General features: G+C 41.6%; 1 protein-coding gene across 1 annotated transcript; it reads right to left on the minus strand.

Annotated features, from left to right (window-relative positions):
* Positions 1-10,178: 10,178 nt before the first annotated feature.
* Positions 10,179-13,833, minus strand: sox19b (SRY-box transcription factor 19b). Its single transcript, XM_020594971.1, has 2 exons — positions 12,781-13,833; positions 10,179-10,407 (listed from the first exon to the last, which is right to left on the minus strand). The coding sequence occupies exons 1-2, from the start codon at positions 13,434-13,436 to the stop codon at positions 10,179-10,181; spliced, it is 885 nt and encodes a 294-aa protein (XP_020450627.1). The 5' UTR covers positions 13,437-13,833.
* Between the last annotated feature and the right edge of the window lie 1,693 nt (positions 13,834-15,526).

Consider the following 15,526-nt stretch of genomic DNA (forward strand, 5'->3'; position numbering starts at 1 on the left):
GTACATAATTGGCAGCAGAAGAAGATATAGAGAAAGCATCTCTCCTTTCATATATCTCTGTCCTGACATCAATGACATCAGTCAGTCAGGTGTCCACCCTGCTCTTTAAAGGGGATGAGAGGAGCTGGTTTGATCGGGCAGAACTAAAGCCAGCCCTAATTCCACCTGCTCACCGTGTATTCCTCCCTGTAGTAGTGCATTCCCCACCCCTACAAATTGCTCCCAGCAACGCCTGGTTGCACATATGAAGGTGTGCTGTGTCTTTGGTCATCAGAATTGCAAAACACTGCTGAACACACCCATGTTCACCTTGTACCTGGAACTGAGACACAAGTTTAGCGTTATGTTCTCTTGCAGGAAAACAAATCCCTTAGTGTCCTACATTCTGTAGTCACCTGTGTGTATCAGCTGTTTAGTGCAGAATGAGTACTCTGTTTATCAGTGAAAGGGGTGCAGAGACAATGTATTAAAAGTTGATTAGACTCTTTGCTTTAAAATAGCGCTGCATAAAAGTAACAAACATCACGGTAGACATCAGTTATATCTGACTAAATCATTAGGTACATAAACAACAGCTTTACCAGTCCTTACCCGGTTGCTCCTCCTACATATCCTCTTTTTCTTCCCCTCATTGTGTGCCTCTCTTAGCCATACAGTAAATCCCACTTCTTCACCTTATTAGAGTTACCTGTCAGTCAGTCTTTCATGGCTTTCTTTATCACTTTCAACACTTTCTTTGTCTGCTGACAGCCCCATTGGCCACCATGGTGGTCCATCTAATTCACAGAGCTGACTGATGTGAGGAAACTCCTATTTCTGAAAAGTGGTTTGGTTTTAACATTCCAACTTTGAGATGTGTTATCTTGTTTGAATTGTTTAATGCTTGTACTAAGTATATATTTTTGGAGGGATGTATATTTTTATACATTTTCTTCAACTAACAGTGAGTTCCCTCAGTGAGACACACTCAGCCCAGAGCCTCCATCAAAATAAACCCAGTCTGTTTGAAGAAATGCCACTAGAGGGAGTGAGGAAATGGTTTTATTCGTTTGTTTGAAATAAGTGCTTTGGATGAACTGACTCTAAGCCAAACTCAAAAATATAAATTTTGATTTGTGTAGCATTTAATCAAGTAGAAGATGTTTGCACACATCATCCCCATCCCTTTACTCATGGAGAATGTGACTTCTACTGTTTTCAGACAAAACAATGATCCATATCATTCCAGTCAACCTAGTGTGTGCGTGTGTGTGTGCCCTCTCAGTCCCACCCAGGTATTGCATGCCACCAGAAGCACAGCGTGACACTGACTAAAAAATGCAGTAGATCTTGTGTTGAGGATGACGTTCATTACAGATGAACTGGCAAGCTGCCAAAACAGCAGCCACCCACCTATTCACCTGCGTGCAAACACTGTGGCTCACCCAAGTACCTGTGGAAGAGGGTGTGCATGTTTTTGAATGTAATCTATGAGCACTGCATGTCTTCACAAAGACAGGTTCATGGGAAAAGCCTTCCAATCTGAGCGCATTTTGAATACCTTTACTTCAGGGATATTATTAAGTTGTGGGTTTGTGATAAATACCATGTTTAAAATTAGATAAATATTCAGGCCCATGTTTTCCTTTATATTACTACAATTAGAATCAGTTAGAATGAAAATATGAATCAGTTTGCTGGCCAAGTATGCTTGGAACATTTGAAATTTGAATCTGTTTCCAGTGGCTCTTTAGAAAAGTTCTGGAAACCACTTCCCTGAGCTCTTCTATGAAACCATCCTGGACTGCCTGACAGGGCTAATACACTAGGCTCCAATACACATGACAAAAAATCCCGTGTCATCCCATTTTTTTTTAACTTCAGCAATTATGTTTTCCTCTGCAACTAACACCTCCATCTTCACGTTGCAGTAGAACAAGTACCTCTCTAATAAAAACTCTAGAGCCCTTTTCCCACTGCCCAAAAAAGCCATGTGTACTCGCCACGCCTCGGCTTTTGACGGCAGTGGGAATGCAGCTACTGGGACAAATGACTCTGCAAGTGGTCATTATCTGCTTTGCCTCAGCACACCTCGGCTTGGAAACAAAAGAGAAAGCTAAACTTGACTAAACCCGTGAACGTACATAATGACGCGTACATCGTCATCAGCCTCTCAGCCATAAATTCCATCCGTCTTCATTCATTCAGTCATGGAACTCAGCATTGAGTTCCATGACTGAAAATATATCAATTGATGATTAGTATTTGTACCTTCTAGTCTCTCGCCGTTATTTGAAAGATAATTTCTTGAATAAAGTGAAAGAACCTGAGGAGAAATGGTGGAGGAAGGATCCAAATTGAGTGTTGAAATATTGTTTCTTTCTTTTAAAGAAAGTGGCAAATTCTTTACAATTTTTACTGGTGTGTAAATCATTTGAACTTTATTTGTTTAACAGTCTCTCAATAATTGAAAAAAGAAACTGAGTTGTTTTTCCCCCCTTTCAATAAAATTTCCAGTCTCAGTTGTCTGATTTCTAAATTACAGTGATATGCTGTAGTTGTAGCAGTCAATATCCATCAGGATGGTTTTTCAGCATATTGTTTAGCCGTTTTCCTTTGTTGTTATCCAGGAATAATTTCTCCGGGGAGTTTTATTTTTTCCAGACACCAGTTTAGCTTTCACTGGAGGTACAACATATTGTCAAGTGTGGTTTCCAGGATTTGATTAAAATTTGTTAACATACCATCACAGGATGATGCAACTTGGTGTAGGATAGTTGGCAGAAAATATACCCACCGAGTCTGCTGGGAGAACGCATGCTTCAATGATTGTAATAGAGCTGATTTGAACAGGAGAAGCTATGGCATCAAAGAAAATACAGAACTGATCTAAAAAAGCAACATCAAGCACATACATGGAGAATACACTGACTGTGTTTATGGATGGGACCTGCTACATGTTGAAAAAAGGCAAAAGACTCCAGTGAGTTAATTAGTCTTCATTCTTAAAATGTTAAAATCTCCCAAGATCACAATGGAATCACAATCTATGGGAATTTTAGATAATAACTCAGCAAAGTATTAGTAGCGGCCTTAAGGTTAGAGAAACAAGCTTGTGATCGGAGGTCCTGCACCATCAGGATAAAATATGGGTGCACCAGGTGACCCAGCCACTTTAACACCACTGTGGTGCCCTTGAGCAAGGCCCTTAACCCCAGCTGCTCAGTGGCCACAGGTCAATCTGTGGTTGTACTGGGAACCTACCAGGTATGAAGGTGTAACTGTGTGAATGTGATTGGGGCGTTCACTGCCTCTCAGTGAACCTGCCCTGAATAAATAAAGGCTAAAAAAATGCTCGATAAAATTCATGCTACATTTAAGTGGATGATATATTGTGATGAGTAGTACTGGGGTAATGCATTTCATTGTCAGAGAACAGTTCATTCATGTAAATGAGAAACGGTAAACGATCTATCAGTATCAAGCCAGGTTTCAGTTAGAAATAACATGTCCAACTTAAAGTCACAAATTTGGTCAGTGCTAAAAACAGTCTTTCCTATCAATGACCTCACTTTTAGTAAAGATATTTCTACATTTTGCAAATTAATGACTTTTGATGCAGACATACGTATAGAACTGGGTAAGGTCATTAGCCTGTAGTAACTGGAACAGAGGAAACTGCTGTGATGACAGAGGATGGATGGCTGGATTAACATACAGATAGCAATCGTCCACCATCACTGAAGAAAGTTCACCAGTAAAGCTTGATTTATGCTTCTGCACTTAATCCACGTAGAACCTACAATGTAGGCTATGTAAGTGTCCTACACCATTGGGAGAATTTAAATTTGTGCCTGGTTTGTCTGCGTCACTCTGCAATTACACCACTAGTTCGCAGTAGGGTTTCTATGCCACTGGGTTGCATTTCTTCACCACTTACTAATAATGGCAGCTGAAACTGGGTGAGTCATACTGGCACTAAAGCTAATAGATGCTGAATAGCAGTTACTTTTACTGAAATTACTTCAACACAGATAAGTGAAAAGATGTCAGAGGAAATGGTCTGTATGTCCAATGAACCAGCTGCGGCAGAACAAGGGGGATCTTCTGAGCTTGTCCAGCCACTGAGAAACATGGGGTGCATCCCAAATTGCCTACTACATAGCAGGCAAAAAAGTGTATGCAAGACAAGTAGTATGCCCGAATTCTTAGTATGGAAAAATATGTATGTGAGTAGTACCAGGATGACCTACATAAGTTTGTAGTATGGAAGCAGTGGACACCATGCTATCCCATCATCCCACAGTGGTGGCAGGGCAGGCTCAAAGTTGTTATAATTGTCGTCCTGGGACTGTTATGCCACTTCATAAAAATGTTTATTATTTTAGGCAAAAGAATAACCATCTAGTTTTTGAATATGTGGTCAGTCTAGTAAGTAATACAAATTTGGAAATTTCCACCACTGTTTTTGGAGCTAGCCCTACTTAGCAGGCAGAGCTGTAGTCGTTGTGCTCATATTATCATATTCAAGGCCTCTGTCACCAGACATTTTACCCTCCATAACACTGGTAAGTGAGCGGTGACAGCTACGCTACTACTATTACGAATGAATGAAGAACAAGCGACTGGTGTCTTCACATGTAAACATCTGGGTGAATCAGAGGCAAGATGATCATGCAGTAGTGTATCTGAAGTTGTGTTTACTAGATGGTGGAGTGGCTGCAGTGCCTACTGCATTTTCATGAACAAGGAAATGCGATGCAACCAATCACAATTGTTCCTGTCTGCATCGCCGCAACATGCAGTTACCATTTCTAGAGAGGTGCACGTCAGACTATGGTGTAGGGTACAAGGCTACACATTACCTAGGCCATAGCTACGTTGTAGATTTAATGCAGAACCATAAATCAAGCTTTAGCCAACTGTCTAGAATGGGAGGGGGGTCTCATAGCTTGTGTCCCGTGTGTTGATGTGTGACCATTTTAGCTACATAAAAGGAAACATCTCATTGATTTGGCTGTGTGAACCCTCTTTTCTGAGTTTTGACTTTGATTTTGATTATACACACACTAGTTCATGGTCACAGAAAATGATCTGGTAAAAATCAACTCAACCACCACTTCAAAAAGAAAAAAAACAGGTTGCTGATAAAACCCAAAGAGAGAGAGAGAGAGAGAGAATTTTTCCAGCTACAAGTGCTTTTTTGCCAGCAAATCTTCCCACTGGCTTCATTTTTATTAGTTCCACCACAAACTCTAAATAATGCTGCAACACTGAGGGGGGAGTACACACCGCAGGCAGTGATGATAATGAAGATGAAGACAGAAGAGGAGGAAAATTGGCACAAAAAGCACAGTGACACCATGACTATCATTCATGCCTCCCTCAGCTGAGGTCAACTGGATTTGTTTAGCTCTTGCATAATTTGTTAAGCACCAAAAGAAAAAAAAAAGGACTGGAAGGGTGCAGCAATTCCAAGCTTTCAACAAGGACCCATAAAATTAAGTCTATAATGGTGAGGGAAGGAGTTTATTTGAGGGCCATGCAAGTATGTAACAACACACAGGACAACATATAAATGTATGTGTATGTACATTTCCACATGGGTATTTAATGAGAGAACTTCTTTTGCACTTAGTTTTTGAGTTCATTGAGGAAAGAGACAACAACAGGCAGTGAATGACAGCTTGAACTGCCCATGACGAAGCAAAAATTTATTTTGTAGGAAAAGGGCTGGGATTCTAATCCAAATGCTGTAAAAAACATGAAGGCTATGTCCAGATCGTGTCACCAAAGTAAATGTCACTTTAAAACTCCGCTGATAGCCACCGCCTGATTCACACACATACACTCTCACCCACACAGAGGCGAAGCACAGTTCTTTGTAGAGACTTTTAAGTCACTCTCAGCAGATCCATGGCAACCACTTGTTGAAGCCTCACTGCTTGTTGCTAAGTGATGGGATGTATTGGACCAGAAAATCCTTCCATTGACACTCCCTCCACCCCCTTTTCCACCCACCCCTCCATCTCCCTACCCACCCATTTACCACAGCCAAAACAACCTACATATATGCTCTAACTTCCGCTAGTTAGGACAAGAAATGTTCATTTGGTATTTTGCCAGACTTAACCTGCATTTAAATACAAGTATTTAATACAAATATATGGGGGGGGGGGGGGGGGGATACCTTTTAACTTTTAATAACTGACAAAGTTCTATATATTTCACATATCCCACTGTTTCAGTACTATGTCCAGCTATTTATTTATTTAAGTAAAAGTGTCTTTTTAAAGGAACACTACACAACAGCCTTTATCGTATGAGCTGTGCCCAACCTGGGTTGTATACTCATATTTTTAGTTATCTTTTTTCATATCAAAAACATTTGGTTTGTACAGATATGTTACCCCTGACATGGAACTTATTGAGGAGCTCTACTTTATGTCTATATGATTTCATGAGTCTGAATGGGGTTCCTTAGGGGGTTCCTGGAGTCCTTTAGGGGGTTAAATTCTAAGGAAGTCAAAAGGAATAGTAACCTATGATTTAGTATGGGCCTACTTTACATCACTAGTGATTACTCCTATGACAGATCTGACCTTTGCAACCATGGCCAACTAGGTTTCATAATTTAATAGGCTACATTAACTAAAATGCACCACACCACCAACACTGGTGAAATGTAGACACATTCAGATATGCGCTGTTTGAGAAGCTTTTGTTTTCACAGACCTGCTGCATCTGTTCTCCTCCTCCTCCTCCTCCTGTTGATCCTGGTGCCCTCGTCTTTTCTCCCCTCCTCTCCCTCCCATCCCCTCCCATCCCCTCCCCTCACTGACCGATTAGCCAGTGCGGGGTTCTCTCCCATTTCCATGAGAAAGGCCGCGGTCGGTGAAAGGGTTAAGCCTTAGGACGAAGCCTCCAAAAGCAGCACTAATTTTCTGCCCGGCGGGGGAGTGGGGGAAGCGGTGAGAGGGAACAAAGACACCCGGGGGAGGAGCGGAGACTCCGGCTTTATTATATGCACCTGCGGCCTGAAAAGCCGCGGACAATGCGCCTCCGAAACGGCCAATTACGAACGGGCCATCCACCTCTCTATGGAGAGACTCGGGGGTGAAGGGAGGGGAGTGAAAGTGGGGAGGAGGGGGACGAGGAAAGTGAATTTTAAAAGGGGGTAAAGATAAGAAAGTAAATAATCGAGCTTTAAATCATTCTGGGCCCTATAGACTATCGCTCCCCATTCACCCTCACGCATCGCGCCTTCCCATCCCGGTTTCATCCCTGTCTCACTGAGCGGCCTCGGGCTGAGCTGACGGCTCCGCCTGGAAAGTCGTTGTGAAAATGGGAAAAAAAGTTGTTTTTGATTGCTCTTATGTCATTCTTATATTCTATAGTGGTTCTGGGGGTGAGGTCAGCAGCTGAGAAACACTGGTAACAAGCAGATACCAGGTTTTTCCCGGAGAAGAAAGGATTAGGCCCGTTTTTCAAGTGGGAAATATTAAATGACTAATTACTAATAATAGCAGAGGAATATTCGTTTATTACAGTCACAATGAGGTAGCAGCCTAAGAAGTACTAAAGGACCAAAGGTTTACTAATACATTGCTTTATTCCGTTCAGAAATCACACATTCTTCACAACTCAATTAACCGTTTTATCATTTTTAATAGAATTTTGTTTTCTTACTGTTGCAGCTTGTCACTGATTTCTATTCATTTCCGTGGATTATAAAAACCTATAAGTGAAAAACCTGCTAGTTCTAATTAAATACTCAACAGCAAGTCTTACCAAGTGTGTATAAAATGTAGATACATGACCATTATAATGCAGCAGCTCAAACCTTTCTAATCCACCTGCACTTTGAGCTGCAATAACATTTTTTTAAAACCTACTGCAGATTCAGTTCTGGCAAAGATGATTTTAAACACTTAAGAGTTAATTGATCTTTATATCACATGGAAATGAATGCAGTGAATGTAAGGTAGCAAAAGGATAAACGACTGGTAGAAGTTTAGAGCCAGTTGTCAACTGCTAAGCTCCACTCACACTCAGTGGTCACTTAATTAGGTACACATGTAAAATTTAGTGCAATCCAATAGAGGGGTTAGTGGGGCTGTTTTAGCGTTTATTGAACTGTATTGCATAACCCCTCAATGGGAGTGTGTGAACAGACTGAACTGAATTGGAATACCAAGCACATGAACACAGTTGTTTTAGTATAGTGGTGAGGACACTTGCTGACATAATGCATTCCCTAGCCCCTCAACCTAAGCTTATCCATCATAACTAAATACCTAACACCAAGCCTAACTCAACCCTAAAACCAGGTTTAAACCTTCAGCTTAAATGGAGGACTGACTAAAATGTCCTCACAATGACGACGTTAAAAATGGGGTTCACACAAGGTAACAATCTAAAAACTACGCAGCTCCTGCCTACAGCGAAATCATCAACATGCACACACAGACAACATTTAACATGACATCATTAGTAAAAATGTTTGAGCTTTTAATTATTGTCATGAATGCCATAAAGTTCTTTTTAAACAAAGACTCAGGACTCTTAGTATAAGAGCCTAAGATGTATACATTATTTACATGAATGCTACATACACCAACTCTAGTACATGGCAGCATTTACATACAAAAAAATTTCTAAAAAATAAAGATACAAGTCAGTATAAAACTTTTCAAAACAGTTGGGTAGCAATGTAAACAATCATGCATTACTTCAATAGAACTTCATTTTCAAAAAAATAAGTCAGGCCTCGATTTCCAGTCCATGTTTAGTAAAGGAAAGCCCCAGGCTACAGAACTGTCTGGAAAACCCATCAGGTTTAATATGCATTTCCTTTAGGTCTATATAGCAGCACTAGTAACCAGACAGCAGGCTAGACAGACAAATGGATAATGACGGTCAGTTTGAAAGAACCAGGATTTAAAATGCAGTTTTATTATTTTCTATAATTATAAAATGCCAAACAGGCAAAGTTATCTGAAAAGGTTTTTTATAAACAAGCTTTAATCTGAAACATTCTGACTGCTGATTAAAAAAAACCAAAAAAAAAAACGGATAGCTCAAAAAAAAAAACAAAAAAAAACCCTGGAAGGCCTTTACTCAATCCAGTGTACTTGATGGAAGACAACTTGCATGTCTTAATCTATTCAGAATAAAACTGCAGTTTGAATTTAATATTTTCATTCACATAATAAAACATCTAAAAACAATACAGCCCCTGCCTACAACAAAATGATAATCAATACACAGACCAGAACAATGCATCCAAGCATGTACATCACAGAAGAAATCTAAGTCTAATTATAGCAAATGAAAGTCATACAGGGAGCATAAACAGAGTAACATCTTCTCACACTCACAACTGCAAATGCAGTGATCTGGTGAGACATGAGGACACAAGACCTACTGAATGTGGATCTAGTCTGGTTCTACTCTCTAAACACCACATATTATAAAAGCCATTGTGCTCTGTTTACTTCCTGTTCCTGCAGTGCTGATTGTCCAATAGGTGTTTTCCATGCCCCAGCAGGATGTCATCAAAATAAAATTTAAAAAATATACACGAGTATTAAACCAAAGTCAAGGCACAAAGTTGATTTTTTAAAAAAGCTGTTATACAAATTGTGCATTTTCTTCCATCTTTCCCACCGACACCCAGCTGTTCTCCAATGATGCTCGCACATCAGGACTCAGCACTGGCTAGGTATGGCTGTCATTAGTGCCACAGCCACAAGTGTTTAGGGTGGTGTTAAGGAGTCTTTGACTTATGGAGAAGTTCTAAGAATATAAAAAGGCACAGTAACATTTCCTAATATATACACAAACAGATGTTGCCACTCATCACTGCATGGAGAAATGTTTGCTGGAGAGTGGTGGGCAGGAAGGAGTCTCCACTCTGTACAGTGGTGGTGATGGTGGGATGGGCATTTATTTGAACTGATGTGACACCAAAGAGGTAGAAACAGCATTTCAGTGATAGAAACATCTAGTCGGCATTTGTGTGTCTGCAATCTGAGACTACTGAATGCAGGGAAACTTTTTTCCCCCCCTTCATCTTGTATCGTTGTGCCTTGCCAGTCCTCCATACCACAGCCAGCTCCTGTCCAGCCAGCTGTGCATCATCATCATCTCTGGTTGTCCCACTAAGTTCACCCCACCCACCCACCCGTTATTCCCACTTAGTGCTGCTGGACACTGGTGTAACCCCTCTGTGCTGTCATGGGGTCACTGGCATCTCCTCCTGGTCCAGGTATGTACATGCTGATCATGTCCCTGATGTCACCCTGCAAAGGCCCCCTGTGGTGATTGGGTGCTCCTGTCGGAGGAGAGTGGGACACAGGTTCCGTTTTCACCATAGACATGGTGACTGGGCTCGGCTGCTGGGGGCTGCTACTGTACGACATGGGGCTGTTGGGGGGAGCAGACAGAACTTATTAGACACCATCTGGTACATATATACATTTCCTTAAACCAAATTCTAACCTAAGGCCTAAAACCAAATCTTATCCCTCAAAAAGATTCTGCCTCTATTTGCTCAGGTAGACTGCACTCCAACTGTATTTCAGGCAAGACAAACTAACGCGCTGCATACTTTGAACTACCTCACCTCACAATAATAGTTGTAGCTGGACTAGATACAATGTTAAACTGCTGCTTGCACAGAATTCTTTATTAATATATGTAGTAAGAACATAACATTAAATCCTGCTACCACCAAACTGTTCCAAAGATCTTTTACTACAGAGTAATGACACATAAATACACCTTTCATTTATATGGTCAAAATGTACTTGGTTGTCAGAATTCATTTAATTTTGATACTTCAGCACATTTTACTACATATATACAAGCACATTGTAAATCTTAAATACAAGATTTTCACTTGCAAATGGGGAACTTGCATTATGGTGCAACTACAGCACTTCCACTGAGGTAATTAATCTAATCTGCTCATACCTTTGTAAAAAGCAGTGAGCCAAGGAGTTAGTTTACACAATTGCTTTAACTACCTTCATATTGATCAGGTGAGAGTGATGGCTGCAGCGTTTGGTCAATGCTAGCTTAGCGTACGATGCCACCTGCAAACTCTGTGGGTCCGTCAGACACTTCTTCAAACATATGTATCGTTTTCAGTATACATATGTTTTTATCAATGCAATGAGTGGGGTGTCACTGTAGAGACACTTGCCTGCAGACAGCATCCTACTCAATCCCGTCTGTGCAAAACAATTTAGTTTTTTTTTTTTAAATAAAAAGCAGAAGTGTTCAAGAAGTGTGACTTATTTCACACCATGGGCCATCTTTTTATTACAACTGAATTTAAGTATGAAATATTATAAGTGGGCTATTTGAAGTTTTATTTGCCCCCCTGATCAGTTCTTGCCATTTTATCTTAAATTCAGTTCATAAAAAGATAAGTGACTAGTTTTTACTCATTGTTCTTATTTTAAACTTTAATAGTCTAAGTTACTGAGAGTCAATGTGACAAAATGGGCAGCAACAAGTTTCAAGGGTGGAAATGTTCAGTGAAATTCATTTCACCGTCATCCAACCTTACACCACAGTGTTGAATCTTTGTAGTTTGCAGGACATGAGACCTATTGCAGATGTGTAACTGAGGACAATAGTCGAAGGAATATAGGAGTGTGGATAAAAGACCACACACACACCAAGGAATCCTGCTGCCATCGAGTCATCCTGATCAACATTCCACGCAGTACCCAGCCCAGAGCAGTGTCACACGCATAACAAGTAGGCAACAGACTGAAGCCTGTTGTTCCATCACATGCAGAGCTCCGGACTGACTCAGTGAAAGTGAATGTACTCGAACATTTCAACCTGATTCAGGTTTAATTTTTAGGTACTCCTTTTATGAGTCAGTTTTACATCAGGTGCACTGAGTAGATGGAGAACATGAGAAGTCTGACAGGTGTGTTTAGACCATTTGCCATTACTTACTCATTCACTAATCAATTTCAAACTCTAGTCAAATTGTTAAAATTAAAATACAATTAACAAGATGAGTTATCAAAATACAGAACTGAATGTTTTACTGCTCCTAAGTCAAGTCACCATCTAATTGTACAAGTAGGCTACTGTCAGAGGTATGTAGTGTAGAAGTGGAATTATGGCCTTGGATCACATTTTGCACCGTGTTAGCAACAGAAAAGAGTGACTGGAGAACTTTATTACATGGTCCCACTTAAAAAGAATAAAAGCACAATTTAAAAAGTAAATGCATCATTTAGAACACCTTGATCTAAACAAGTTGGTTCATATGTGTGTGTGTGTGTGAGAGAGAGAGATAGATCTCACACACACAATCACAATGAACGGTATCCTCCAATTGTTGTCATTTAAAGCCACACAAAATTATGGCCCATCTTTTTTAAAAAGCCATTATCAGGACGTTGATAACTGGTATTTTGATGACAGTTACTAAAGAAAACTGACAAGCGGATTCTGGCTACAGCTTGTGTTGGAGGCCTAGTTAACTTATCTGATGGAGGAGACTAATTTCATTAAAGATACTATTACATTTTGAAATTAGGACATAAAAAGGTTAGAAGGAACAAATGCTGAAACGAGGTAAGAATAGTTAAGTTATCCTTACTGAGTTTATGTACAGATGATTTTTATTGTCCTTTTAAAATGTGGCAACAATAAAATGTTAAAATCTAGATGTTATTCTAAATACAATTACCGGGTAAAGACAGTACACAACACACCCATCTTTAAAATTCGACGAGAACTTTACTGCGGTTCCCACGCCAGCCTCACCTGTACGAGTTGGCTCCGTTCATGTACGTCTGCGCTGCCGTCATTGCAGGTGGGTACTGCAGAGCAGACAGGTCATACCGGTGGAGCTGCTGTGTGTAGCCGAGCGCCTCGCCCTGCATGCCGGCGTACCCCCCGGTGGGGCCCCAGCCGTAGCTCTCCATCCTCGTACTGCCACCTTGGACCGGCGCCGCCAGCAGGTTACCCGCTGACAGCGGGTACTTGCCCACCTGAGTGTCCTTCTTAAGCAGGGGCTTTGTCTTGCGCCGTGGCTTGTACTTGTAGTCCGGGTACTCCTTCATGTGCACTGCTCGGAGCCGCTTGGCTTCGTCGATGAAGGGCCGCTTCTCGGCGTCGGTCAGGAGTTTCCACTCGGCTCCCAGCCGCTTACTGATCTCAGAGTTGTGCATTTTGGGGTTTTCTTGGGCCATCTTGCGCCTCTGTCCCCTGGACCAGACCATGAAGGCGTTCATGGGCCGCTTGACTTTATCCATGGGGTCGCTTCCAGGAGCACATGCCGTTTTGGAGCTCGGGTGAGAGTTGCCGTTGCTCCCCATGTTCCCAGTCATGTTGCCGGTGACCGGTGACATCCCCTGGGTGGTCTGATGAGAAGGCGGCTGGCCGCTCGGCTTCAGCTCGTGTTCCATCATGCTGTACATGCTGAACAGATGTATTAATGTTAAGATGAGTTACAGAATAGTTGGAACGCTGAAGCGCACAGCAGCCTTTGTGGCCGTCCACTTGACGACCTGGGGCCAGGGTTCCCTACGGGTTTAACCGAGAGCGCCGGGTGATCCAAATTAACTAATTACAACACACCCAGGAGACAACACGCCGCAACAACCGGTTCTTTTTACTTTTCCTGAACTACAAGTCCAACTGTGGCAGTCATTACTCTGATAGCCTACTAAAAATACGTCTATCTAAAGTTCAGTGAATACAAACGCAGCAGCTGTGAAACTCAGAGGATCCCACTTGTCGCACGGCCTGTTCATACACTGAACTCATCTGCCTGTTCACGCCATAAGTTCTCATGTGCTCCTGCAGTCAGACGGGTGCCTATTGGCCAATGGGAGCGCGCAAAGCTTCCTTCTGTGCGCCTGCATTTACAACTGAAAAGACTCCGGTGGTGCGCGAAACACTTGCTGATGACGGAGGTGGAAATGTTCCAGACAGACGAGTGTCTTAATAATCACATATAGCCTCAACTTTACTGAGTCTTAAGTTGGGTTTTATTAATGTCCTTTAAGGAAACAGCGTGGGAAAATAAAATCAGACGCTGCGAGAGCAAATCCCAGTTTACAACAGAAATGGGGGCAAAGTGCCGGAGTTTGACCTCCTTCGAGAGTGTTTCTTTACACTAAACTTAGGAAAGCTGGTGTTATGTCAAATTGTGCTACCTTAGTAGCAGAGCCTATGGATTCATTACCCCAACCCCATCCCTCACCCACTGTGTGTTGTACCTACCATGTGTACCGTCATTTGACCGAACACCGGCAAACTCCTCGGTTCAATTTACGCAGCCGGTAGCAGCGGCGTCTGAAGTGGCCACTTTGAAAATGAAACTGATTTTGTTTCATATATTTATAAATGGAGATAGGGAATTACAGTGCCTACTACCTGCATCCAGTTTCAGGTCTGTGTCTGAGAGCAGGACAGGGCCACACACACACACAGACACACACACTCACAAAGTGCACCTCACCCCACAACAGGCTGTATTCATACACAATCCTTCCCACAGAGGTGTGTGTGCTTATTTGTGCTTTAGAACATAACCACAGTGAAACAATCACAAAGTTTTAATTCTCTAGTTCATTTTGTTCTCACTGATGCTGCTCTCTCTCCTCATTCACTCTCTGGCTCTGTCCCTCATGTAGACCCCCCCTTCAGTCTTATTCCGTTTATACAGGAGGTGGGGCGAACTCTCTCCAATTGTTTATTTTGTGTAAAAAAAAAAAAGACATACTGGTTTCTTTAACCAAGGATGGCTGCAGTCCTTATTTACTCCCTGCTGGGGATATCAATGCTGCACAGTGGCTGCCAACCGTAATGGAACCACAGTACGGTTGCACAAAGCCACCATTTCATGTCACTAACTGTGTGTCTATCCTGTCCACACGCCGAAGTGTTCTTGAGCAAGGCACTGAACCCCCAGTTGCTCTCGGTGATGTCACCGGTGCCTGAATGCGAGAGTGCTTGGGAGTGTGAATGGGTGAATGGCCAAATAGTGTGAATGGGCAACATGTGAAGTGTTCTTACAGTTAGATATGAAACATGTACATACTTGTTTACATGCACAGAACATGCTCACACATGTTGCTGAAAGGAGAAAAGTATCAGTATAATCTAAATGCTTTAGAGAGAATAAGATAAATATTAACAGTGCATCATATAAAACATGAAAAGATGTCACATGAAATCATTAAAATTATTCATAGGCCAACTATAATAAAAATGAATTTTAAGATGTGATTTTAAAGAAGATTTGTGATTTGTTGAGTCTGAGCTCGTCTGGCAGGTCGTTCCAGCACCTTAATATCAAAGTCATGATAACAACACATCTAGACACAGGGACAGCCAGCAGCAATACTGTAAGGTCTAGACCTTCCTATGTTAAGGGCCCAAAAAAGTTTGGCGTTTAAGGCATACCTATTGCTTTATCATTCATTCATATTGACAACTCTGATGTCCAGAGTTTTTGTTAAGTTAGCTGCAAGGATCATACTGCCTCCGCCTACTCAACGTC

Source organism: Monopterus albus, unplaced genomic scaffold (assembly GCF_001952655.1).
Source record: "Monopterus albus unplaced genomic scaffold, M_albus_1.0 scaffold25.1, whole genome shotgun sequence".
In the NCBI taxonomy this organism is placed as follows: domain Eukaryota; kingdom Metazoa; phylum Chordata; class Actinopteri; order Synbranchiformes; family Synbranchidae; genus Monopterus; species Monopterus albus.

What these genes read in the sequence shown, in the direction of transcription:
- sox19b (XM_020594971.1), bottom strand. Translation starts at nt 13,436, where the DNA reads ATGTACAGCATGATGGAACACGAGCTGAAGCCGAGCGGCCAGCCGCCT. An exon ending in AACGGAGCCAACTCGTACAG is followed by an intron (nt 10,408 to 12,780) that starts GTGAGGCTGGCG and finishes TCCCCCCAACAG; the next exon opens with CCCCATGTCGTACAGTAGCA.